Here is a 26,210-nt window from a genome sequence, read left to right on the forward strand (position 1 = left end):
TAAATTACAATTTACTATATCTCCAGTTTGGATCCTAAAAAGAAGACGTGAACACATCGTCTCACAAGCATGACTGTAAAGAGTCAACCCTTTGCAGGCAGTTACATACCTATAATTCCAATAATCTGAGTCAGTAGACCAGAGGTGTTAAAGTCATTTTAACTCAGGGCGAGGCCACACACAGCATGAATTGATTCCAAGTGAGCGACAATAATTTCTAAATAACCAAAAGTGTAAATCGTTCTGTTTTGTTTTGGAGAAAGTACATTATACCAATTTGGGATTGAGATTACAAAGCAAGCAGACCCATCCTAGTTAAAGACTTGAAATCAAAATCATCTGCAAGCACAATAAGCCCCGGTTTTTTGCTGCACATCGATCTCAACAGTTGTTATTAATAATATCTTACAATGTGGAAAACATTACAGAGTCCCGCATTCAGCAGCAGTGATTCCAGATAGAAGCTCATCCTCTCTACTATGAAATCCTGTTTTTGAATAAGGCTGATTAGCTTCGAACGTCATTTATGTGCACTGTTTTCTCACAAACTTCATCATTAATCCTCACTCATACTAAACTGGGATAGACTCCAGCACCTGGCAACCCTGCATGAGATTCAGGCTGTGCTGGATAGATTAAGATTTTGGGTTTTGTCACTGTATTTAAATCTGAACATTAATATTTATTTTCCTGATTACTTTTTAAACTGTTACTCAATCCATTTTATGACAAATATCTGTACTTGAAGTAATCAAAAACAGCAAAACCGTTACCTGTAGTGATGCGACAGAAGATGATAAATCTAAGTATCATGTAACACTGATTACAAATGGAAGCTAAGAGTTATCTTTTCATTTTCAAAATAAAAGAAAGTCCAATATGGTAAGTGATTTATATTTTTTCATGCAATGTCCAGTCAAGTTTTTATTGAGAAAATGATTTAGTTTATTGCTCATCAAACGACCATTATTCATCATATGTGTCGGTAATAGTATGTTCACACCGATATAACAGTGTGTGTGTTTGTGTGTGTGTGTGAGATCTATATTTGTATTGTTTACATTTGCACTTAAATCTATTTCAGAACCTGTGTTGTTATTAGTAATTGATTAAGGGAACAGGCGAATCTTCTACTTTTACCCCCCTTTCATACATGAATATCTGTTCCGTTCTTGTGTCAATAGTTTCTCCTCTTATACAAATAAGGGTCAAATGTAAAATGAACTTCTTCCGTTTTTTACAAAATGTTTATGAAGGATTTTGTTTAACTGAATCAAAGGGTTTTTTTTTTATATCCAAGTCCCATTGAAATATTAGTAAACCCAGTCAAGGTTTAAATTTAAAATCACTTGTGCTTTTCAAATGAAACATAACGTGTTTTTTAATAGGCTACTTCATGATAGATTTGACCATGAACACGCAAAAATCCTCTCCTCTGTAAGAATACGCCTAAAACAAACTAACGAGTTTAAAAACGTAATGAAATGTAACATTGCAATATCTTTATCGAAGATATTAATTGAATTGAATGTTTTGAGTTGTCGTCGTGCACGTGCGCCGTTCTCGGCTATGCGCAAACCACGTGAGCCCGCTAGCCAATAGGAAGCCATCTTCCAGACGCGCGCTACTCGAACGAGGAAGTAAGCGTTTATTTACCGACTTCGCCGCTGAAAAGTCTTGACAGAGCTGGATTTTTCCGATTTTTCTTCTGAGATTCTACTAAGAGGAGCAGAAAATGTGCGACAGTCCTGAGACCACGGATGAAACGGGTCTGCTGGACGGCTGGCGTTTACGTGAAAAGAGTAAGCGGTGTATCACGTTTATAACTTAAATACATGAATCGGGTGTTGTCACGTGCTTTGTTCGCATTAGTTTTTAGTTATTTCGATATTTCTTTGAGTACAGATGAAGTCAAGTTGACTGTGTGTGGGTCTAATGTGTTCGTTTGAGTTATATTTGTCTGTGCTGTGTGTGTGTGTGAGTGTGTGTGTTTGGCCTATTGATGTTTATTACAGTGTTTCCTCTTAGTTCTCGCCTCCTTCCCTCTGTGTGACCTGAAAGAGGAAGATCTGACCCAGAACCCTCAGTTCTGTAAGCTGCTGGCCTCCTTAAGACAGCACATCGATCAGAATGGACTCACGAAGCAGCTGACGGCAGAGCTGGTCGAGGTAGGACTGCTCCAACATCCACATCACCCGACAAAACAAGCTCTTCTCCTCACAGATGGACATGAATTCAAGCTTTCCCAATGTTAGCCATGCATCTACCCAGAGATCCTTATATTGCTTTGTTGTACAGATTAAATTGTTTTCCTTTTGCCAGGCTGAGAAGAAGCTGCAGCACCAGATGTGTTACTGGCTGCAGTTTGAGAGCCTCCACAGGGGGCTGGAGGAGATGATCCAGGAACATCTGGTCAAGAAGCAACACACTGATGTGTCCCCCGACCAGAACACGGTACATTTCACTTTTCATTCCATCTGAACAGTTTACAGAAGCATGGACGGCAATGAGGACACCCTCACAAGTGTCATTTTGAAATACTGTAATCTTCAAAATTGTGTTTAATATCAACACTTTTTGATCTTTTGGGAGCCCTAAGTCAGTACGATCTGATGCTAACAAATGAATAACTCCCGGTGTAGTTCTTGGAGACGATGGAGAAGTGTCTGCTGGCGGCTCAGTGTGTCAAACGTCTGGATCCCAGCAGCACCACACACCAGGATCAGCCTCCTCTGCTGGGCCTGACGCCCGAGGATGTGAAGAAGGCCCTGCCACCAGAGGAGGCCAGTCAAGCACCGTGCCTTTCGCCTGCTTGCCGCAGGCTGAATGAGGTGCATCAGCTCATCAGCTTCCTTCTTCTTTTTTTTCTTTTTTTTTTTTTGTCTTCTCCAGGTAGTGCGGAGGACGAAGATCAGCGCAGCCCCACAGCTGGAGAAGCACCTCAAGGGGAAGTGTCTCAGCCTCCTCACATACTACGATCCCGAATTGGGTACGGTGATTCGAAGCCGAGCAGGTTCATACGAAAGCGTCTTCACGTCTCCTCACACACTGAACAAGGTGTCGTTTTTTTGATCCCGCGCAGATAATAAGAACGAGAATGCGAAGACCATGAAACTTTCTCAGCTGCCAGGGCAGCTGAAGAAAGACAAGAAGAGAGCGGAGAGTCTGAAGGAGACCTGTGAAGAGAAAAGAGTTGTGTTACTGAGACAAACCCACATCTACATTTCTGTAAGTCCCCCAGAGAGCATGTGGAGCGCTGAGACTTTGTCTGTAGCATTACCAACAACAGTCTGTTTGTAATCTGCTCTGCACCAGTCGACTTCCCGGCTTGTTGAGGAATATTAATCAGGTCATCATCACAAGTCAGAATCTCGTCGCTTGGGTTTCTTTTCCCCTGATTTCCCTCCTCCGTTCGGCCGTCCAGGAGCTGATGAAGTGCATCGAGCTGCTGGAGACGTTCATCCACCACCACAGGATGAAGGTCCAGGCTGACCTGGATGAGAAGCAAGTGGACTACCTCAACAACAAAAGCATGTTACTCCATCAGAAATTAAAGTGAGCTACCGTCCCCCTCTTTTCAAAGACTTACCGGAAGATTCTGTGAATTAGAAGATGTAAAAATTACGTAAAAAAGACTGAGGATAAGCTAAGACCTGCTTTTTGCATCTTATTGGGAGTATTTTCTGAATCAAATATATACATTTCTGTTTTCAGTGGTGCTTTGTTTTTACTCCACAGGTCTGAGGTGAATGATCTTCTGCTGCAGACATACACACCTGACACCTTAGCTGCTCACAAAAAAATCAGGCCAGTATTCATTTATTTTCTCTCTCATTGTTGGTTAATTCAGTGATCGTCTTCGTCTACGGTAATCTAAATTGTTTGCGGCGTCTCAAACCTCAGGAAGGAGCTGGAGTCCAAGATGAAGGCCTGCGAAGAGGAGAAGCAGTCCCTGGAGTCCAAACTGACCTCCTTCCAGGTCCTGGGGGAAGAGTTCCAGGCTTTAGCGCAGGAATACTCCAGGATAAAAGAAGAGATAAAAGTGAAAACCTGGGCTGCTGACGAATTCCAGCGCCTCAGTGAAAAGTCATGAGCAAACCCCGCCCGACACAACGTTATCACATGTGCTTTTCTCTCTGTGTTTGTTATCATTTGAATAAAATGCATTTGGACTTAATGAGCCTCAAGTGTAATCAGAAAGCATCCCGAGTAAATTCAGAAAACGTGAGCATCATTCTGTGTTGCCTTGAGTTGTGAAAACTGTTTTCTTGCAGCTTGCAGTCAAATCCGATAGGTGGCAGTATAATTTAAACTTGGATGTTGGGTTCAGTTCAGGGTGCACGTGCAGCTTCAGTCCAGTCCGAGCTCTTCTGGGCCTCAAATGGAGTACAATATCTACAAAAAAATATGGAAATTTAAATCTCAGGAGTAATTTGAGCAATCCTGACTTAATGGTGTGATTTTTCACCATGTCCTGAGTTTTTCTGGTGCATTCTGGGAACTGTCGGTGTTACCAACAGGAAATGTCTCATACCTCATTGTGGTGATTCACATGACAATTCAAACCCTCCTTCCAAAAAGGCTAAAATTACACTTGGATAACAGTAAGAGTTTAAAAAAGATGCTCTGAAAGTCGTTTTTCTTGAAGTAAAAGAGCCAGATTGGGCCACGAGAACAACATGGACTTCAAACTAAATACCGACATATTCAACTTTGGCTTATCAAAGATAAGATAAGATTTACTTTAAACCTACCAGACATTTTTAATACTTTTAGCCCTGTATTTTAAAGTTTTCATAATACTGTCTTGGCAATGAGATGGAAAAAAAGGTCAGTTAACCATTTTTGTCCACGAGGACAAAAGATTATCTGAAATTTATATATATATAAAGCAATGCAATTGAATCTATCTTGACATCTTGACATATCTCGATCTTGACATATCCAAGATCACCATTTCAAACACAGAACTTTTTTTTTTTTTTTGCCGAAATATATATTTTGACTTGGATGGTTTTGTGGGGATTTGAGGTTTAAAAAAAAAAATTATGAAAAAAAGGACTAAAAATTATGAGGATAGTAAATTTGAGGGAATAATGGTGTGATAGCTTTAATTTGATCATTTTAATAATTTTCACTCAGTGTTTAAAAGTTTTTTTTATGTTAGTGCAGTGGGAATTTCCTTTTAAAAAAAGCTCATAAAACTTTTTTGTCCAATACAAGATTAAAATTTAAGTTACTTAATATTTTTATCAAATATCTAAATTAATTTAATTATCAGTAGATTTTTTTTTTAATGATTAGTGAAAAATGATTTTTTTTGTGTGTGTGTGTTTTGTCCCAACAATCCAGGAGGATAGTAAATTTGAAGGGAATATTTTTAAATATTTAAAATTATTAACAATAGCTTGTGTTTTTTTTTTATATACCAAATTGGATTCTTCGTTTGTGCATCTTGTCACGGTGACGATCTTTGTGTTGGGGGAAACAGGAAGTCGGGGGCGGTGAAGCATCTCGCGCTGACAGACTCTCTCTGATCCCCTCCTGCATCATCATTACCACCATCATCACCCGCAGCAGCAGCAGCAGCGCGAGCAGCAGCCGCGGCCCCGCCTCGCCTCGCGACGTGAGCCGCCGGCTGGTCCAGCCTCACATCTGGCTGTCACACACACACACACACACACACACACACACACTCCCACACACACACTCCGGTACCGCGGCATGCTGGTAGCCACAGCGGCTCACGAGGAGAAGAAGAAGAAGAAGAAGAAGGAGTGGATTATTAACGGGGCCACGGGGACGCGATGTCGGAGGTGCGGAAATTCACCAAGCGGCTGAGTAAGCCCGGGACGGCGGCGGAAGTCAGGCAGAGCGTGTTGGAGGCTGTGCGGAGCTCCGTGGACCCGGTGGTGAGCCGTCCTCCCCTTCCCGTGCGCTCTCTGGCTCTTTCTTCATTTCTCCCTCTCTACTTGTGTCCTGCTCATCCAGGGACGCAGGGCGCGCGCTCCGTGCGCGGCTCCTTTTGTGTGCTGGCGGACGAGGAGCAGTGCCAGTTGGGCAGCTGCAGCATGGCTCCCCTATGTGTGTGTGTGTGTGTGTGTGTGTGTCTTTCTTCTTGCTATATCTTGGCCACACGCTGCAGAAGACGGTAGCTCTTGTCGTCCCCATGGCTGCTGGGTATTGATCCGTGCAGAGCGATGGACTTCCGTCTGTCCCCCGAATGAATGGAGGACCGCCTGAGGCTTAGAGCAGCCTGCAGGGATTAACAGCAGTGGCTTGAATGGAATCACATGCAGGTTCCTGCTGATGCAGCGTTCATGTGCACGGATTGTTTTTCGTGGCACATCGGTCTTGGAACTTAGTGCATCGCCTCCTTTCTGTCTGCCAACTCCAGCACGACAGCGGCACGCCGCTGAGGATGCTCCAGAGGCGACGCTCTCGCCCCCTCAGGATTCGCCCGCTTGTCTCATGATGGTGATCTGACGCAGAGACCTCCCCAGCGGAACAATCCCGTGATAGGGTCCCGATTTCCCCCAACAGAGCTGGGAATGTGTCTGGCCGGCGGCCACGTGCGCCCGCTCTGAAGGATCCGGCGGACCGTTTCACGGGGCTGGATGGCTGCCTGGCTGTCTGAGAACAGACGTGGCTCTGTGTAGGGTTCGTAGCCTCCGTCCCGCTCTCTCCAGGGGATTCCCTCGGGCACGCTGTGGCCAAACTTCCTCTGTGACGGTCCCTCTCTGGAGAGCTGCTCACGTTCTTTTAATTCCATCTTTAGAAGAGGAGAAACAGAGTTGACATGTTCTCCGGAAGAAAGTTAACTCGAAGCTTGTTTTGTCAACAAGCTGTGGGAATTCCCATCAGCTGATGTCTCAGTGATCGCTGGATTCCTGGAGCTCACACACAGTCATATGAGAGGCGGTTGTTATCCACTTCTCTATCTTTGTTTTGCCGTCTGTTACTGTTTGGAAACGTCAACATATTCTCTCCCTCGCCTCACCTTCTGTGGAGTTCTTCAGAAAGCGGAAGAAGGAAATGAAAATGAAGCACAGGCCTAACATTTATCCGATATGACAACATTAATCATTGTTCCCCAGCCAGACCATTAGAATAGAAGTGGATGAGATGAGATCAGATGAGAAGAAGAAAACCATCATTGTGAAAGCAGCAGCTCGTTTCCTGTTTGTGGTTTTATTTCAGGGAAAGCGTTTGAGCTTGCTGAAGCAGGTGGCAGAACGGCCCGTCGCTGGGCTTTGCTTTTGTTCTTCTCTTTCTGCTCGGTTCAGACTCACTCCCTGAAAGAGTGAGACGGGGAGCGGGTCCTGTTCGGTGGAGTGTGAAGAAGCCCGTGTGTGTCGCGTCGGGGCTGCACCGGCGCTGTGTTCACGGGGTCTGATAAGACGTCTGCTCCCTTTGTGGTTTTGGAGGCTCTGTGGAGGAATGTTGGCAGGGTGAACGACGCATGTCTCACTTCCTGTGTGGATTAAACCAGCGACTCTTCAGGTTCTCTTCTGAATTTATGTCATGTGAGAAGTTTTAAGCTCTTATTAGCAGGAAGCTCTGTGAACATCCTGGCCTCAGAGGCGAGGAAAACCTTCCTGGGCGTCTTTATTTCCCTTGTAATGAGTCGCTGTGCGGCTCCTTCACACACAGATTGCGGCACTTAGTGGGGTCAGCCGTGGGACAGTGTGTGTCCATGTCCCCATCCATCCAGCGTAATGTCCGACTGCCAAGCCTAATAAAATCCGCGGCCTCACATCTGGGCGACTGGCGTTTGACTGTTCCTGCAGCCGGACTGAAAGCGCGAGACGTGGTGAGAAGGGGAAAGTGTGTCCACTGCTTCCGCCACGCCCAAAAGCACCTCACTCAGCGTTTGGGCCGGTGACGCCTCGCTCTTCATGTGTGAAAGCAGAAGTGGCCTCGCCGTGCTTCCTTCTCCTGCACTGTGATTCAACTAGCTGCACATGACAGGAAGCAGCGCGCCGAGCTGTTCTGGCTGCGGGGACCGCCGCCTCTGCCGCCGCCGTGCCATAATGGTTTCTGCAGACTCCTAGGTGTAGTGTTTTTCACCGCCGAACCTTTAAACGGGAGCTCTAAAGCCGCGCCAGGCACAGGCTTAGGAACATACCGGCGTTAGGGTCGGGAAGTTTTTTATTTTGATTAGTGGTTTGAGAAAATGCGAGACACGGGGTTTGTGCGGACGGCCAAGGAAGGCCAGCGTCTGGTGGAAAAATCTGCAGAGAACATGTTCATGTAACCGGCCAAATTACTGGTTAGAGGGAGAACTTTCCTTTTACTGGCTCCTCAACACATGGCAGGAGGGGTTTTAACCCTTTCACAGCGTTCATGGACTCGTGTGAGGCAAAATGTTAATGCAGGACGTGCACTCTATTCTCAAACTATTGACCACAGTCGGAGCCTTTTCAAAAAGTTGCATTTTCCTCATTTCCGTTGAGTTGGACCTTTTTTGAACAGCTTTTATTTTTTTTTTTTTTTAGCTTTTCCCAATTTTATTCCATGAGGGGCCGTTCGTTTGCAGCGTCCCAGTGTGCCCTCTCATTCATCAACGCACCCGTAGCGCAACTCAATAATCAATCAAATCAATCATTAATCCATCTGTCATGCAGACAGTTACACTAACCACACGGGGCAGAGGAGATCTCTGAACAGCAGATTAAACCAGATATGAGGACAGAGAAGCACATACGATAGAAATGCAGTATCAGACAATAAAAAAAGGTAAATAAAACAAGAAATTTAAGATCATAGTTTAATTTTCAGTGGCTCTGAGCACCATTGTCGGTTGAACGGACACCCAGAATGCAATGAAAGTTTTCTGTTTTTCACTTTTAAACATTGTGTGAACAGAGCCTTCACTTTACTTTTGTGTTTCCTGAAGTGTTTGTTCTGATTTTCTCTACATAAATAAATGACAATGTCGTCTGCATAGAGTTTTATCTTCACCTCAGTGTCAGTCCTCATTTCTAATACTGTTACATGAAATTGGCCCAAAAATACAATTCGAGGGTTTCATCACACCTTTTGATAATTAAAATCTGTGATTGCTGTTTGCACACACTGCATTTGATTAGTGAGATAAGCCTTATAGTTGATAGTTTCCATTGTCCGCTGAGCGAAGAAACTCATAAATTGAGCTGTTTGCTGTGTAAAGTACCAATAAAGTCATGACTAACAGCCCTAGCAGGTGATGTACGTGGAGCTAAACAGTCTCCATATTGCCGGATTTCTAGAACTTTGTTACAAAATGTCAACTTATTACGAATTAAATACGTTTTTATGTTACAGTTTCAGCTTGTGTTGGCGAGTGAAGCTCTAAATCTGATCCACGCAGTAAAAGAGCTCCGTCGTTCCCCCGTCGTTCCCCTCGTACATCGGCGTCTGCGGTGGTCGACCCGGCCGACTCTTGCTTCTGCCCTGACTGCAGCCCAAACGGAATCTGCCCCCCGCCCCACAGCTCGGTCTGCTCAGCGTCAGCTTAACGGGGCTCTTTCTTGGAATTAATTTTCAATCTTTCCAAGTGGTTTAGGTTTGAGCTCGCCGTCACATCCTGACCCAGTTGTGGAAGGCTGGGCTTTAAGCCGGCGGCGGGCGGCGGGGGGGGGGGGCGACTGCACTGCCTCAGCTTCTGGAAGAAAGTGAAAACAGGGACATGTTCTGTTTATCTGTTATAGGCCGAACTAATGGGCCCTCCCTGTGTCGTCTCTCGTCTCCTGTGTCATCTTTTTGCTGTTTCCTCCTTCCTGCTCTCTGAGCAACCGTTTCCTCGCCCCGTGACAGTCCTCTGAACTCTTGCGGTTGCCTCTCTGATCTCCGGCGGCTCTGCTGCTGCGTAGCTGGTGAGAAGTTTCCGTTGGTGGCGGTCACGCTTGCAACCGGCTCCGCGGCAGCGGGAGGAGCTCACGGTGGACCGACAGAGCCGTCAACATCTCCCCGAGAGGTCCGAATCCTGCTGATTGCTCCCTTTCTGTTTGCAGGAGCAGCCGAAGTTCATCGAGCCGCTGGACTACGAGGCCGTGGTGTTCCAGAGGAAGGCCCAGATCCACAGCGACCCCCACCGAGACCTGCTGCTCTGCCCCGTCGACGATGTGTCGGTGAGCCTCCGCACCGCACTGATTCAGCGCCTTGTCTCTTCTTGGGTTGACGTGTCCGCCAATCTCTGCGTCCAGTTTGTGCAATCAGTTAAAAAATTGGACCGCAGTGAGATTTATTATCCTGCACGTGTGAGTTAAAACCCCGTTATGACGGAATGGTGCTGAAAACTAGCAAAAGGTGTAATAAATGTCTAATAATCCACAAAAATGATTTACTCTCCGTCCTGAACTAACTTTATCTTTGATCCAGCTGCAGTTTTTAGATGCTTCGTGCTCAAACACCTGCACATGTTTTTTTCTTTTCCTACAAAAAACCAGTAAAATCTGTCTCTAAAGAAACGTCTTCCCCTTGTTAGTCAGCGTTTATTCCCCGCCCGCCCCGCTGGGTTATTTATGGGTCGGAGGCCCGGCCAGCTCCGTCTCAGCTCTGTTTATTTGGTGCTGCTGCAGACACATGTGGTTTTGCTTAGTGACCCATCTCGCCTTGTGTTTAACCCCCCCCCCCCCCCCCCCCCCTCCTGGGACCCCTGCATCCCCAGAGAAGAGATGTTTCTTCTGCCTTCCGCTGGCTTCTCTCCGATTCGGAAGTGACCCGCTCACTTATTAATGTGTCTTTTTTTTGTCTTTTTTTAATTTTCGGCCCGCAGGAGTCCCAGATCTCCCGGCAGAGGAGGACCGTTGTTCCCGCCGTGCCCCAGAATGCCGAGCGGGAGGCCAGGAGCCTGTTTGCCAAAGAGGTACGAGACAGAGTCTCCTTCGGTTGAGGCAGGAAATGGCGACACTGGACCCTTGATAGCTTTTAGAGAACACTACACTTTGCTCACACATGGAAAACATAAATAAAGTCAGGAGGAAAATATTCCCTCTCGTGCTCAATGAGCAGCAGCGGGGAGTCAGAAGTTTCCCCTCGCTAACCCCGCCTCCTCCTCTCGTGTCCCCCTCGCTCTGGCAGTGCATCAAGATGTACAACACCGACTGGCACGTGATCAACTACAAGTACGAGGCTTACTCGGGCGACTTCCGCATGCTGCCGAGGTGAGGGGGGGGAGATTTGGGGGGGATTGGACGTGTCCTCTGGAGCTGACATGAATCATTTCCTGCCTGACATGCTCTCTGGATTGAGTCTGCTCACGTGGACCAGCTGGAGCTCACAAACACACACACACACACCACACACACGCACGCACTGCAGAGTTCAGCCAGATGTTTTGCAGCCCACGTGTTGAGGATTTGAGGTGCGTTCGGTCTGACAGAAGTCTGTGTCTCCTCATGAAGCAAAGGCCTGAAGACGGACAAGCTGCCGGCTCACGTGTTCGAGGTGGACGAAGACGCCAAAGACGAGGTGAGCGGCGGCGAGCGCCGCGGCGAGGGCCAGCGGTTTGGTTTCCGTCCCGTCACGCTGCGCTCAGCCAGCGTTTCTGGGGAAGATGCAGCCGGACGGGATCATGTGACCGGGCGGTGAAACCAGAAGCCCTCTGCGTTCTATAAATAGAACTCATCGATCTTCTTCTGCTTCTTCCTCCTCTCCGGATGCAGATAAAGTTAGCCAGAGGGGAGGTTTAATCGGGTGGGGGCGGGGGGGGGGGGGGGGGGACAGACGTCACCGTGCTGGACTCACACGGTCTGGTATAAATGTCCGTTTCAGCGCTGATTTGTGGCCGTTGCTCGGTGAAGCAGGTGACAATAGCTGGATGAAGGACGACCGAGCCGCTGGAGGACGCCTGCCAGCCAATTGGATTAAAGGACGGAGCAGGAGGAGACGGCGGAGGACAGAGAGGCCGGTCTCCATCCGCCTGCGTCCTCCTCCCTCCGCCTCTCCACGCCGGCTCCAGGCTTTGCATTAAGTTGATTAGATCCTCTGAGAGGCCCGGCGCATTAGCGTCCAGCGGGCCAGTGATCGATGTTCCTCTGCTGCGGTGCAGCAAAGTTCTCCTCGTTTAGCCAGAAGATGATGGAAATGTTTAACCGCTCTGTTGCTGTGTTCAGAGTTCGTTCGCTAGAAGAGGTTGAACCATTTGCTCGTCTCTTAAATTCAGATTTTATCCCCAAAACACCAAAATCAACATGTTGACATGTTGCATATGATAAGTTTTTACAGTTTTATGGCTTATATTGAGCACCAGTATCAATCATTAGAGGGAATTCAGGAAATAGATAAGAAAATACCCTTCAAAAACTCGTCAATCTCATGATTGGCTTCATATTTCATCTTAATATCATTGTTTTCATTCGGTTCTGAGCCTTGCGTCTTCTTCCCTCTCCGTCTTTCATCGATGAACGCATCGAAATTAAATATTTAACGTCTTGCAGGAACAGTAAGGAGTGATGCTGCATTTTTTATGCCTTCGCTCTATTTTGCAAACCAAGACTCTTCATTTTAGAAGACTGACGCGATTTAGAAACCAGAGAAAAGCCTCGACTGATTCCCAGTGTGTGTGTGTGTGTGTGTGTGTGTGTGCGTGCGTGTGTGTGTTTCAGGACACGTCGTCGCTGTGCTCCCAGCGGGGGGGCATCATGAAGCAGGGCTGGCTGCAGAAAGCCAACATCAACAGCAGCCTGTCGGTCTCCATGAGGGTGAGCGACCGCGGCGCCGCCGAGAGAGAGCCGCTAATCAACCCAACCGAACACTTCCTGCAGCGAAGGCACTCGCTGTGTTTTGTGGTTTTATGGCCCTTGAAAACAGGAAGTAGAGCAGCTCTGAAACACACGGCTCTGACTAGAGAAGCCTCGACGGCTAATATAGTAGAAGCAGGACTCTCAGGGTCATTTTAGTGTTCGTACGTGTAGAAGACCACGCCGTGTGTGTAGCGCGCCGGGTGTGTGAAGGCTTCACTTTGCCTCCCTGGACCGGAACATGTCTCTTCATCTTCCACCTGTCGCTGTCTTTGACTCTGGGTTTTTTTTTCCCCACAGTCTTGACTCACAGGTTGTCCTTTTTTTTTTTTTTAAATCAGAACACGAATAAAACAAGCAGGTAAAAGTCAAAGTACTGACGATAATCATTCTTACGTCATTGTCTCTAAAAATAATGTTGTACTAGAAGAAGACAGATCAACAAACGGAAGTTTTTTGACATTTGTCTGTATTTATAGATATGAAATAATGTAATTTCTACTTTTTTTGAGACTATTTTGAATTACATTTTTCCATATTTGTATTTCTTAGTGTACAGAAATCTAAATAAATGCCACTCAGTGTGCACAGATGTCAATTTGAATGAATTACAGCAAAAAATGACTTTGATTTTGCTTCAAACTTGCGCTCTCTTGTGAATTCCAGGTGTTTAAACGGAGGTACTTCTACCTGTCCCAGCTCCCCGACGGCTCCTACATCCTCAACTCGTACAAAGACGAGAAGAACTGTAAAGAGACCAAAGGGTCCATCTACCTGGACTCCTGCATCGACGTCGTCCAGGTCGGTTCCAGTTCCGTCTTCAGTGAAACCCTTCAGATTGTTGCTGAGGTGTTTGTGATGTTTTTTCCCCCCGCAGAGCCCAAAAATGCGGCGCAACGGCTTCGAGCTGAAGATGCAGGACCGCTACAGCCACTTCCTGGCCGCCGACAGCGAGGCCGAGATGGAGGACTGGGTGTGCACCCTGAAGCAGGCTCTGCAGGGCGGCTCCGAGGCCGGCCAGGACCGCAGGAACGGCGCCGAGGCGCTGGACTGCGCTCTGGGTGAGCCTCGCCGTTGAACGCCGTGCCCTCACATCCGTCCGTCACGCGACGCTGATTCCACTCCTTGGCCTTCCAGACGACGACAGCAGCAGTCAGGGGAAGCCCGAGAGCGTCCTGGAGAACCCCGGCAGGAGTTTACACACCGAGCTCATGAAGGTGAAGCCAGCTCCGTAATCCCTGAACTCCGCCTCACAGGTTCAGTCAGATTATAACATTTAGCCTGATCAGTGATTCAGCTCTGAGCTTTCTGATCCTCTCAGCTTCACGTCAGAGGTGGGGTTTTTTAAAATAAATAGGTTAATTGAACAATAAGAGTCCATTTCGGTGTGCAGTCTGTTGTTTCTGGTGTGATGGAGTAGCGCCTCTTTGTGTGAGCGAGCGAGTGTTTTAAAAGCCTTCGGGCAGCGGCGTTGATCCCACCGGGGATTCAAACCGTCTACCAGACGAGCCAGACTCTGACCTCAGGCTGCGCTCATTCGTCTGTCTGCGCTCTAACAGTCAGGTGTGTGTGTGTGTGTGTGTGTGTGTGTGTGTGTGCGCAGTACGCCAGGGAGACGGAGCAGCTGAATAAGATGAACAGGAACGAAGGCAGACAGAAGCTTTTCTCCCTGGATCCCGACACTCAGGTGCGCTCTGTCCTCACATGACTTATTTATTCCACTATCGATTCTCACTCTCTGATCTAAACACTCACACCTCCCACCGCCGCCCGTCCCCCCCCCCCCCCCCCCCCCCCCCCCTTCCTCCTCCTCCTGATCCCGGCTCAGAGGTTGGATTTCTCGGGCATCGAGCCGGACGTGAAGCCGTTCGAGGAGCGATTCGGCCGGCGGATCGTGGTGAGCTGCCACGACCTGACCTTCAGCCTGCAGGGCTGCGTCAGCGAGAGGGGCGACGGCGTCCTCACCAACGTAGGTCCACCGCCGCCGCCTCCGCCACCGCCACATCCGCCACCGTCCTCCTCAGTGTCTCAAACACCCCTGGAGTTCAGTTAAATCATTTCCTAGTAACAATAAATAATCAGCTAACTTATCTGTTTTGCCCTGCAGTACCAGTTTCCACCACTAGGTGGTGTATTGAATGTCTGACTCTACACTGACACCCTGTGGACAAGAGTGGAATGAAATGTTTTTACTCAATAGTTCACAAAATTCCCCCTTTTTTTTAATGAAATAATCTTTTTTCACACATTTTTAAATTGCATAATTGAATGAAAACATGATTAAAATCTTTTATTTCTTAAATATTGTTTTTTTTTTCCTGACATTTAAATAAAGAAAAATCCAGTGAGCAGGTGACAGACTGTCTGAAGCAGGCCAGAGCTTTCTCCATTTCATATTTATAGGATATTTTCCTTCGGTTGTGAGAACCAGGCCACACACCCACGATTCCATCCTTGTGTTTCCAGTCCTGAAAACCTAATGGAAGGAGAAATAAACCCGAGCAGCTCCAAACAAACAGGGTGGAAGCAGTGTGTGTGTGTGTGTGTGTGTGTGTGTGTGTGTGTGTGCGCCAGCATGAGCCAGCAGTGCTTTAAGTGCCACTTATCCCGAGTGGATGACTGTAGTCATTAAACCCGGAGTCGGTTTCCTTCCTTCCTCTGCTGCTCTGGCTTCACGCTGATGCAGATTCTGAACGTCGCTTCATGAAAACATTCATTCTATTTATTTCTGTTTGAGAAGATCTCATATTTGGACCAGAGCAGAGGTTTCCACTGCTCCGATGTCTGTTCCTTGTGTTTCTTGGCACATATCTCCTCTTCCTGTTGCATTTTGGGAAATATTCCAAGTCTTTTAGCGGTTTTCTGGGCTGGCTGAGCTCCGGTTGTTGAAGTCACGGCGTCTCCTCTCGCCAGGTGGAGCCGTTCTTCATCAGCCTCGCCCTCTTCGACGTCTCCAAGAGCTGCAAGATCTCGGCCGACTTCCACGTGGACCTGAACCCGCAGTGCGTCAGGGACATGCTGACGGACGCCGCCGCGTCGCCGTCGTCCGACTCGGACGGAGGAGGAGGAGGAGGAGGAGGAGGAGGAGGCGTGGCGATGGTGAACGGAGACTCGGGGAAGGCGAACGGCCTGCCGGTCCTCCAGAGGGTCCCGGAGGCCCTGCTGCGCTTCCCCACGCAGGTCTGGACCCGCCTGAAGCGTCTCCGTCCGTCCGATTGGAGGACGCTCTGCTCATGACTCCGCCGTCCCCCTCAGGGCATCTTCTCCGTGACCAACCCGCACGCCGACATCTTCCTGGTGGCCCGCGTGGAGAAGGTGCTGCAGAACGGCATCGCCCACTGCGCCGAGCCGTACATCAAGACGTCCGACGTCAGCAAGGTCCGCCGCCGCCGCCGCCGCTCCCGCACGGCCCCGTGACCTCCGGCGGTCTGTAACGTGTCTCTCATGCGTTCCGCAGACGGCCCAGAAGGTGCTGAAGGCCGCCAAGCAGACGTGCCAGCGCCTGGGCCAGTACCGCATGCCCTTCGCCTGGGCCGCCAAGTAAGAGGAGGGGTTAAAACTCCGCCCTGCGGGGCGCGGCGGCGAGGCTCACCGCTGCTCCGTGTCTCCAGGCAGGTGTTCAAGGACGCCCAGGGCAGCCTGGACATGGACGGCAAGTTCTCCCCCCTCTACCGGCAGGACAGCGGCAAGATCTCCTCCGAGGACGTCCTCAAGCTGCTGGCCGACATCAGGAAGTGAGCCGCCGCCGCCGCCGGCTGCAGACACCACCACCGCCAAGCTGGGCTTTTAATTTGAAATCTCTTTTCTTTGTTTGTCAGACCTGAGAAGAGCAAGCTGCAGACCATCCCCGGACAGCTGAACGTCACCATCGAATGCGTCCCGCCCGACTTCTCCAGTACGATCTCCGTCCTATCAGTGGGAAAAAAACTGAATATATTTACTTTTTTTCCCCTAAAAATCCACTGTAAGCAGAGAAACGCCGACGTCCTGTGCTTCTGCTGGTGTCCCCCGTCTCCTCAGATACCGTCACCTCCTCCTACATCCCCGTCAAGCCCTTCGAGGACGGCTGCGAGCGCGTGTCGGTGGAGGTGGAGGAGTTCCTGCCCGCCGAGGCCAGGTTCAGCTACCCCTTCACCGCCTACAAGAACCAGATGTACGTCTACCCGCTGCAGCTCAAGTACGACAACCAGAAGACCTTCACCAAGGTGCGTGGCTCGGGGCCGGGCGTCCGGACGTCGCTCTCCCGGCGGCCGATCCGCTGACCGCTGTTCGCCGTTTGCCCCGCCGCAGGCCAGGAACATCGCCGTCTGCATCCAGTTCCGGGATTCGGACGAGGAGGGGGCGTGTCCTCTGAGGGTGAGCCGAGCGGAGAGGAGAGGAGCTCCTGCAGCGGCGCCTGATTCGCATCAGCGCGGTCCGTAAATAACCTGCAGAGCAGCGGCGCCGACGTGCTCCGACAGGCTCCTCCAGTCAGATCACTCCCCGGTAATCTGGACCCCCATCGGCCCACATCCAGGGCTCCGGGATGTGCTGTTTGTCCTGCAGCGCTCCTCAGGGCCAGATCTTCTCTCTGATCGAGGTTCCGGAGCTCCGGCCGGATCTGCAGGTCTTTTAATCGCTCATTCCAGACGCCGGCGTTCGTTAGCGTCCTCGTTACAGAGCAGAGCCGGCCGGACGCTCGCCTTCCACTCCGTCGCCTCTCGTTTCAGACAGCCTGGCCCGCTCTGGGAGGGAACACGTCTTCAAAAACACTCCAACTCCCATTTGTCCTCATCGTTTCTGAGTTTTACTCTTTGATTTGGACTAACAGAAGATTAATTTATTTCATAAAACACCGTTCAGAGAGTGAAATGTAACAAAGTTCTTCAGAAATGATTGACAAAAAAAACCTCAGGAAGCACACTAGTCTAGACATAAACGCACACACTGAAACTAATGCTGCTAAAAACATAAAAAGGACAAGAAAACTGGGCTAAAAATGACTTTAAATTTTTTTTAAATAATACAAAATATAGAAATAATGGGTCAAAACTTGAATATAATGTTATGGAATTAAAAAAATAATTGAACAAAATGTAAAAAATGTATTCAAAAAATTTGAAAAATAAGATAAAATGGAGTTTAAAGCAAACTTCCAAATGTTTCAAATCAACTCTCCAGCATGAAGCTGCTGGCGGGTCGCAGTGGTGTTTGTTTGTTTGTTTTATTCAGATCCCCATTAGCTGCTGTTAAAACAGTTGCTATTCTTCCTGCGGTCTAAACTTCATCAGAAATATTTCTGCACCGACACTTAGCATCACGTCAACAACAGGATGTACAGACAACATTCATACCGACAATACAACAACACGACTTCCAACAAAGACGACATTAACAAAAACAAAACAATATCAAAACAGACGAAACAGCTCACCATTATACAGTATTAAATAACCAGTTCCATGTTATTCCTGAGTGAATCAAAATAGTCTCATTTGTTTACAAAAATGAGTTGTGTGCATTAAGGATAGACCAATTATCAGCCTGGCCGATAATATCGGCCGATATTGGGCATTTCGCTAATAATCGGAATCGGCCTTTTTTCCACCGATAGCCGATAAAATAAATTCATTTAAAAACGTGCTCTTTGAATCATATATACAGCCGTCTCTCTGTCTGCCTGAAGTCACTACTCTGGGCTGTGTAACACTGTCCCACCCACAGCTAAATTTTGATGGCTAAACGTTCATTTTTACTGTAAATGAATATCGGTTCGACATATCGGTTATCGGTTTCCGTAAGTACCAATAATCGGCATCGACATCGGCCCTGAAAAAGTCATATCGGTCGATCCTTAGTGTGCATCTGTGAAGTCAGAAACTGCGGCAGACGGTTCCAGGCCGCCGCCGCTCTATAGTGCACCGATCTCTGAATGCGACTGGATCGACAGACGGGGAACAGAAAACGTCCCTCAGCTGTTTGACGGTAGAATGCTGATGCACATCACTGAACAAGGTCAGCTTATTATAGAGTATTTCTGGTGTTCTTGTAATTATAATATTTCTAATAAATTTTGTGAGAGAATAATTTATTCTACTTTTTACTGGCAGCCACACCAGCTGGTTATCCTTGTCTTCAATGCTTGTCCTAAAAGAACAGTTCAGGACGAGCCGAGCTGCTTTATTTTGTGCAACTTGTAGTTTATTGATATTAGTTTCTGTAGAGGCTGACCAAATAACGGAACAATAATCTAAATGACACAAAACTACTGATTCAACTAAAATCTTCCTTATTCGGTGTGGTACACATTTTCTACAATTTGGAACTGCTGCCATACTTCTGCCCATTTTATTTAATATCAGTTTTATTTGCTGATCCCAGGCCAGCAGGCTGTCCACAGTCACACCAGCAGCTTGGCCTCAGTGACTTGTTCAATGATTGTGCTTCCTACAGACAAACGCAAAACAGGAGAGTCTTTTAAACAATATGATGAACCTATGACCAGGCATTTAGATTTCTCAGCATTAATTACCAACTTATTTTCATTGATCCAATATTCTACTAATTTTAATTCATTATTCAGTCGTGTATTCAATTCTACAATATTGTCACCAGACACATAAATAGTTGAATCATCTGCATATAGAACAAGAGTGGCATGCTCCAGAATAAAGGCAAAACATTTGTCAAAATGGAAAATAACAATGGTCCTAGACAACTCCCTTGCGGCACTCCGCCTGAGAGAGGCCTTGTCTCAGAATAACTACCATTAAACAGTACGGTATAATCTTTATTAATAAGGTCACTTTTAATCCGTAGAATTGCAGAGTTTTTAAAACCATAACAACTTAGCTTTTCCAACATTAAATCATGATCAAGTAAGTCAAACGCTGCGCTCAGATCAGGCAATACAGTCCCAATTAATTTCCCTTTATCAATATCATTTGACCAATCATCAGTCATCTGAGCTAAGGCAGTCGTTGTGGAGCGCCCTTTCTTATACGCATGTTGATTCAGTGAATTCAAACCATTTTTACAAAAATATTGAGTGATTTGATCATGAACTATCTTTTCCATAATTTTACTCAAAATGGGCAAAATGCTAACAGGCCTACTGTTTTTCCCAGAAAAGGGTTCTTTAGTGTTTTTCGGAATAGGAACGATTTTAGCTGTTTTCCATTTGACAGGGCATTTACATTTTTCTAAAGTTAGATGAATAATGTGACACACAGGCATCGAAATCACATCAGCTGCTAATTTCAGTAACTGTACATCAAGTTCATCAATCCCTGGAGGTTTTACTTTCATTACTTGCAACACATTTTCCACTGTAGTTACACTTTATCAAAAGCAAATGCACACGATTTCCCATTCATAATGTTATTTTTAATTGTTCTACATGATAAATGACCTTCAGTCTTTGGAATGTGTAGTGATTAGCTGCTCCTGCCTCACAGAGAGAGAGTGTCCGGTTTGAGTCTGGGGGGCTTTTGTGCTGCATGTTCTCCCTGTGCGTGCATTTAAGTCTCAGTGACGTCTAAAACTTGACGGTTAATGTTTGTTTGTTTGTTCCGTTTACCACCCAGTGAATCAGCTTTAATTCCTTGAATTAAACAGAAACAAACACAATCTGAAAGTTCTCAAACTGTTTTAATTTAAAAAAATATGGGAATAAAGTCATGGAAAAGTGAATTAACTCTTTTAATCCGTAGTTCTGTCAGTGGAAGTTTAATTTATGATGGATTTACTTCACTCATCAAACTTATGGGACCAAAAATCAACTTCAGGAAATGAGAGAAAGTAGATTCCATCAAAAACTTGCGTTTACAGTATCATTCCGACATGTTCCAGGCTGTGCTTTGACCTTTGACCCCCCTCTCCTGGTCCCTGCCCTGTCGCTCTCTCCTCTGTGTGTTTCAGTGCATCTACGGCAAGCCGGGAGACTCCCTGTTCACCGGCAGCGCCTACGCAGCCGTGCTGCACCACAACCAGAGCCCCGAGTTCTACGACGAGGTGGGGCCGCATTGCTCAGCGGCACTGTGATAATCCCCCAAATCTGTCTCGGGATCGGGGGAGGGGGGGGGGGGGGGGGGGGGGGGGGGGGGGCGTGGGTCCATATGGTCCCCATATTAGACGGATTAGGGTTCTAAAGTCCACATGCTCAGAGGGATTACCCCCCTCAGGCCCCGCCCCCCTCCCCCCCAGGCTGACCGATACCTGCAGCGTGTTGATCACCTGGCGCTGGTCTCGCTCTCTGCCGCCCCCCGCAGGTGAAGCTGGAGCTGCCGGTGCACGTGCACGAGAAGCACCACCTCCTCTTCACCTTCTACCACGTCAGCTGCGAGTCCGGCAGCAAGGCCGGCGGCAAGAAGCGGGACGGCGTGGAGTCCCTGGGTGGGTGGCGAAAGGGGTGGGCTCGCCCCCTGGTGGCCGCAGGCGGGATGACAGCGTTCTCTCTCCTGCAGTGGGCTACTCCTGGATGCCGCTGCTGAAGGACGGGCGGATGCAGTCCCTGGAGCTGCAGCTCGCCGTGGCCGCCTCGCTGCCCGCTGGGTATCTCTGTCAGGACGCCAGGAAGGTAGGAAAGGAAAAATATGCACAAACAACGCTGGAGCGTTCTGAGAAAAACCGCATCCCGACGGAGAGCGCCCGTCTCTGCAGTCTCAGCCGGACATCAAGTGGGTGGAGAACGCCAAGCCGCTGTTCAGGGTGCGCGCCCGCGTGGCGTCCACCGTCTACCCCCAGGACCTCCACCTGCACAAGTTCTTCCAGCACTGCCAGCTGATGAGGGCCACGTCCGAGGGCAACCCGGCCGAGCTGGTCAAGTACCTGAAGGCAAGCGGTCACTTCCTGTATCCGCCGGTCACTTCCTGTTCCCGTCTCTTAACTAAAGTCCCCTCCCCCCCCCCCCACAGTGCCTGCACGCCATGGAGACTCAGGTCATCGTCACCTTCCTGCCGACGGTGCTCATGCAGCTGTTCGAGGTTCTCACGGCGGCGACCAGAGAGGCCCACGAGATCGCCGTCAACTCCCTGCGGTCAGTTTCCCCGCCGGCCGCCGTCCACGGCGTCTCACGGCCCGTCAGAGTGACCGATGCCTCTCTCCCGCAGCGTGATCATCCACATCGTGTCCCGGTGTCACGAGGAGGGGCTGGAGAACTACCTGCGCTCCTTCGTCAAGGTAACAAGACGCCACAGAGAAAGATCTGGGAAAGTTCAAATCTGGCGTTAAGCCGAGGAGAAAGAAGTGAACAAGTCCTGAAAGCAATGAAGCTCATGAGATCAGGTCAGACGTTAGTGATTCACCACTTTCAGTGATGCGGTGCTTAAAAAAGACACTTTATTTCTCAAAATGTGTAAAATCTGATTCAGTCTGAATCCCTGAATTGTGTATTTTCAACAAATTGGTCTCTTCTTCCTTTTATATTCTTATTATCTTTTATATTCAACAAAATATGACATTATGGATTTTACTGCATTATGTCTTATTTTGTAGGTACACTACTTTCAGCACCTTTTTGTGTTTTTTTTTTAAGGAATTTATTTGTATTTTTGAGAATTTAACATGAAAATGTTTTAAACCATGATTAAAAAAAACACAAATATCAAGAGGGAGCCGATTTTATTCACATTTATTCTTGATAATAACATTAAATTTAAACAGAAATGAAATCAGTAGACTTGAATCTTCAATTATACTCATGATTTTCACATTGGAGAAAATATTCTCCAGCTTTATTTTGAAATTATATTTAATCATCAAGGTAATTTGAAGATCTTTTTTGTATTAAAAGAGAAGTAGAATGTTTGGAGCTGCTTCTTTTTTTTTAATGTTTGAGAATGAGTCATGATGCAGATCAACACAGTTTGTGACAAATCAGCTTTATTTCAGACTTCAATATAAAAATAAACCTCCATCCTTCAGCTGTTTTCCATGAAAACGCCTCATTTCAGTGATGTGTGTGTGTGTTTTTGTTTGTTCTGCTCTCAGTACGTGTTTGTGACCAACAACGGCGCCTCGGGAAACTCGACGACGACCCACGAGCTGCTGGCCACGTCGGTGACCGCCGTGCTCAAGCAGACGGCCGACTTCAACACCAGCAACAAGCTGCTGAAGGTGTGCGGCGCCGGCCGCGGCCCGCAGGGGGCGCAGCTCCGCCAAGAGACGCATCGTGAAGCTGAAGGAGCTCCCTCTGTGTGTTTTTGCAGTACTCCTGGTTCTTCTTTGAAACCATGGCGAAGTCCATGGCTCAGTACCTGATGGAGGGGAACCGGATGAAGGTGGGCGGCTTCCCGCCGGAGCGGCGCCGCCGGGCGGCTTCCCGTCCCGTGGCTGAGTCTCCCCTGTCTCTGCCCGCTCTCAGATGCCGCGGGCCCAGCGCTTCCCGGACAGCTTCCACCAGGCGCTGCAGTTGCTGGTGCTGTCCGTCATGCCGCACATCACCATCCGCCACATGGAGATCCCCGAGGAGGCGCGCTGCGTCAACCTCAGCCTCGCCGCCTTCATCAAGGTCTGGACCCCGGGCTTCCTCTGAGGGACCCCCCCCGTGTTTTCCTGGCGCTCACTGTGCTTGGTCTCCTCAGAGGTGCCTGACCTTCATGAACAGAGGCTTCGGGTTCGGCCTGGTCAAGGACTACATGTGTCACTTCGGCCTGAAGGACCCCAAGGTAGGCGTCCTGTAACGGCCTGTTTACCTTCCACCGCCTGATTTGAATGCGGACTGTTGGTGTTTTGTGTTTTGTGGACGTTGTCAGCGGGATATTTGACTAACAAAGCGGCACACCCCCCCCCCCCCCCCCCCCCCCACACACACACACACACACACACACACACACACACACACACCCTCCTGTTCCAACAGGTGCTGACCGAGATGAAATTCGACTTCCTGATGGCGGTGTGCAACCACGAGCACTTCATCCCGCTCAACCTGCCCATGGCGTTCGGCCGCACCAAGCTGCAGAGAGTGCAGGGTGAGAGCGGTGTGTGTGTGTGTGTGTGTGTGTGTGTGTGTGTGTTGTGGTGTGGATACTGATGTTATCAGGCTGTGAGGTTCCTCATCTTCCCGCCTCGCCTCCCTCCAAACGGCCCGGTAGCGAGAACCGAGAATGTTTTCAGCCATTAATCGAACAGAAAAGTGAAAGTCGAGAGTAGAAATGTTTGTCCGTGTTTCACCCGAGTGTCTTTATTTTCACTCCACCCTCTTTGTGTTTGTGTTGTTGTTGTTGTTGTTGTTGTGTTGTTTGTGCCTGTGGTCAGACTTTATTCCGTACGCCTCGGAGCTTTTCGGGCCTGTAGGTAGGTGAAGCTCACCGCGGCGGCGGCGGCAGCGCTCGCCTCCGCTCTCCATCCGACCTGCACTAACCTTGTTTCCCGTCCCGCCGGGCCGACTCCTCGGTAGCTAGACGTCTGTCCTGAAGCTGCGGCGTTCCTCCTCCTCCTCCTCCTCCTCCTCTCTCCGTCCCGCCGCCTGTCTGCTTGTAGAGAAACACCTGCAGGGCGTCGACTGAAGCCTCGCCTCTCCTCTCTCGGCGGGACGCCGCTCTGATTCCTCTTCTCCGTTCGCAGCGTTTCCAGCCGTGGTCACACGGCCTGTAGCTCTGTTCTGCAGTGTTGCATCTTGTTCGACTGGTTTGCTGATGATTTTTCAACTGTTTGTGTTCGTTTGCTGCTTGTTTTAATGCGAAGCGCATTTTCATTTCTATTTCTATTTTGACAGGTGCAACACAGAAAAATCTTCACACGTTTAAAGACAAATGCAACGATCAGCAATGTGCTTTAATATTTAACACAAAGAAAACCATCAAAATGTTGAAACTATAGTGAGTGTTTTAGTGTTTCTAAGATGAACACTGCTCATTTTCAGTGTGACAGCTGCAGCAGATTTGAAGACGGCTGGACAAAAGCCACAGAAGGCTGGAAAGATTCAATTAAAAAAAATCATCAAAGTGATGTTGATTATTGATATGATCTGTGATTATTACAGGAACCTGAATAGATTAAGTTAATTTATCATTAATGACACTTTTTCATTCATATTTAGGTTATTACATTGTAGATTTGCAGAACGTGAATAATACGGTTCATAAAAACATTTTTTTTTTGCAGTTTACTCAGTGATTTTATTATAGCATCTTGTCCAACGTCGATATCATGAGAACATTAAGTTGGTGATATGATATCAAGCTGCACTGACTTCAGCTGCAGTCGGTTGGTTTCAGGCTCTGCAAATTCTAAAAACAAGTTTTAATATGAAGCGCAATCATCTCGCAGACATTACACCTTAATAGTAAAACATCTGGTGTGAATTTGGTGCGAAAGAAAGATATTAAGACATTAACATCGTCTGCATATCGCAGTACTCGATCTAATTTAGATCTGATATTTGACACGCAGTGCAACACATAAAACAATAAATGAAGAATCAATACAGAATTCAGAAGTGAGCAGCAGAAAATATCTGAAGTCTCACTTCTGAAAGATTCAGCCGAGTTGTGAGCGGAGCTTTTGAACGTTTGATGGGTTTTCTTTGTGCTATTTTCAGATTTCCACAGGTCAGTGAAAGAGAGGAAGACTTTCCCCTTTTTCGTTAATTTGGGTAGAAGAAAAATGAACGATCGTTTTATTGATACACATTTTTTCACTAGACATTAAAATTTCACCTTAAAAGCATATATTTAATCCGTTGTAGTCTAATCGTATGCTTTTATTTTGGTGACTTTTCGTTGGATTTCCTCCTGCTTGCAGCTCTGGCTTTGGGGAGAATAACACATTTCACGGATCGTTCCTTTAAATGAGCTCCAGCTGACGGTGTCCCGGTTTCCCGCCACAGAGCAGAGTCTGGAGTCCAGCCTGACGGAGGACTACTGCCGGAACCACTTCCTGGTGGGCCTGCTGCTGAGGGAGGTGGCCGAGGCCCTCCAGCAGGGCCCCGAGGTCCGGCAGCTGGCCGTCGCCGTGCTCAAGAACCTGCTGATCAAGCACGCCATGGACGACCGCTACACGGCGTTCAAGGTGACGGTGGACGCGCTTCCGCGTGCAAATCAGTCCGTCCTCCCACAATAAAGGGGCAGCTGAAAAAAAAAGCGTTATTTGCTCAGGCTGTTTGTTTTCTCTAACTGCCCCTCCGGCGGCGTCTCGTGGCGTCGTTGTTGTTGTTGTTGTTGTGTTTCCAGAACCAGCAGGCGCGGATCTGTCTGCTCTACATGCCGCTGTACGAGCTGCTCTACCAGAACCTGAAGCCGCTGGCGGCCCAGCCCTGCTCCTCCAGCCCCGGCCTCACGGTCCGCCCCTCCGTCCTCGCCGTCCTCACGGCGTCTCGAAAACCTTGAGCGTGATGGAGTGTTTCCTCCCTGCAGGGCTCCAGAGACGACCTGATGTCGACCGGCTCCGCCGACAGCCGCAGGATCAGCGCGGCCATCGACAGGGAGCACGGTGAGCGCGCGCGTGATCCACCATCAGTCCCGCCGGCTCGGAGGTTTTTTTTTTTTTTTTAACCTGACGTCC

At 48.2% G+C, this 26,210-nt stretch overlaps 2 protein-coding genes across 5 annotated transcripts in view; both read left to right on the forward strand.

Moving 5' to 3' along the window:
• Nucleotides 1-1,667: 1,667 nt before the first annotated feature.
• Nucleotides 1,668-4,103, forward strand: haus4 (HAUS augmin-like complex, subunit 4). The gene is made up of 9 exons (XM_030087945.1): nucleotides 1,668-1,802; nucleotides 2,029-2,168; nucleotides 2,323-2,454; nucleotides 2,643-2,783; nucleotides 2,893-2,989; nucleotides 3,083-3,228; nucleotides 3,425-3,555; nucleotides 3,739-3,807; nucleotides 3,904-4,103. Exons 1-9 carry the CDS (start codon nucleotides 1,736-1,738, stop codon nucleotides 4,091-4,093), a joined length of 1,113 nt encoding a protein of 370 aa, XP_029943805.1. The 5' UTR covers nucleotides 1,668-1,735; the 3' UTR covers nucleotides 4,094-4,103.
• Nucleotides 4,104-5,587: 1,484 nt separating this feature from the next.
• Nucleotides 5,588-26,210, forward strand: part of dock11 (dedicator of cytokinesis 11) — a 33,567-nt gene continuing 12,944 nt past the window's right edge. For 3 of the 4 annotated variants that reach the window (XM_030085337.1, XM_030085324.1, XM_030085342.1), the window contains exons 1-33: nucleotides 5,588-5,912; nucleotides 9,996-10,112; nucleotides 10,760-10,849; nucleotides 11,065-11,147; nucleotides 11,388-11,454; nucleotides 12,591-12,686; nucleotides 13,392-13,526; nucleotides 13,603-13,786; nucleotides 13,863-13,942; nucleotides 14,329-14,412; nucleotides 14,554-14,694; nucleotides 15,639-15,905; nucleotides 15,981-16,103; nucleotides 16,183-16,265; nucleotides 16,337-16,459; nucleotides 16,544-16,620; nucleotides 16,746-16,930; nucleotides 17,016-17,081; nucleotides 20,625-20,717; nucleotides 20,975-21,098; nucleotides 21,170-21,282; nucleotides 21,366-21,539; nucleotides 21,620-21,741; nucleotides 21,815-21,884; nucleotides 22,695-22,820; nucleotides 22,913-22,984; nucleotides 23,068-23,214; nucleotides 23,288-23,371; nucleotides 23,566-23,677; nucleotides 23,964-24,002; nucleotides 25,537-25,718; nucleotides 25,880-25,987; nucleotides 26,063-26,138. In XM_030085337.1, the coding sequence (XP_029941197.1) occupies nucleotides 5,808-5,912; nucleotides 9,996-10,112; nucleotides 10,760-10,849; nucleotides 11,065-11,147; nucleotides 11,388-11,454; nucleotides 12,591-12,686; nucleotides 13,392-13,526; nucleotides 13,603-13,786; nucleotides 13,863-13,942; nucleotides 14,329-14,412; nucleotides 14,554-14,694; nucleotides 15,639-15,905; nucleotides 15,981-16,103; nucleotides 16,183-16,265; nucleotides 16,337-16,459; nucleotides 16,544-16,620; nucleotides 16,746-16,930; nucleotides 17,016-17,081; nucleotides 20,625-20,717; nucleotides 20,975-21,098; nucleotides 21,170-21,282; nucleotides 21,366-21,539; nucleotides 21,620-21,741; nucleotides 21,815-21,884; nucleotides 22,695-22,820; nucleotides 22,913-22,984; nucleotides 23,068-23,214; nucleotides 23,288-23,371; nucleotides 23,566-23,677; nucleotides 23,964-24,002; nucleotides 25,537-25,718; nucleotides 25,880-25,987; nucleotides 26,063-26,138 (3,748 nt within the window). In that variant the 5' untranslated portion in view covers nucleotides 5,588-5,807. The remainder of the gene's footprint in view (nucleotides 5,913-9,995; nucleotides 10,113-10,759; nucleotides 10,850-11,064; nucleotides 11,148-11,387; nucleotides 11,455-12,590; nucleotides 12,687-13,391; nucleotides 13,527-13,602; nucleotides 13,787-13,862; nucleotides 13,943-14,328; nucleotides 14,413-14,553; nucleotides 14,695-15,638; nucleotides 15,906-15,980; nucleotides 16,104-16,182; nucleotides 16,266-16,336; nucleotides 16,460-16,543; nucleotides 16,621-16,745; nucleotides 16,931-17,015; nucleotides 17,082-20,624; nucleotides 20,718-20,974; nucleotides 21,099-21,169; nucleotides 21,283-21,365; nucleotides 21,540-21,619; nucleotides 21,742-21,814; nucleotides 21,885-22,694; nucleotides 22,821-22,912; nucleotides 22,985-23,067; nucleotides 23,215-23,287; nucleotides 23,372-23,565; nucleotides 23,678-23,963; nucleotides 24,003-25,536; nucleotides 25,719-25,879; nucleotides 25,988-26,062; nucleotides 26,139-26,210) is intronic. The other variant, XM_030085332.1, reaches the window with a different exon arrangement.

This window comes from Salarias fasciatus, chromosome 3, assembly GCF_902148845.1.
Source record: "Salarias fasciatus chromosome 3, fSalaFa1.1, whole genome shotgun sequence".
NCBI lineage: Eukaryota > Metazoa > Chordata > Actinopteri > Blenniiformes > Blenniidae > Salarias > Salarias fasciatus.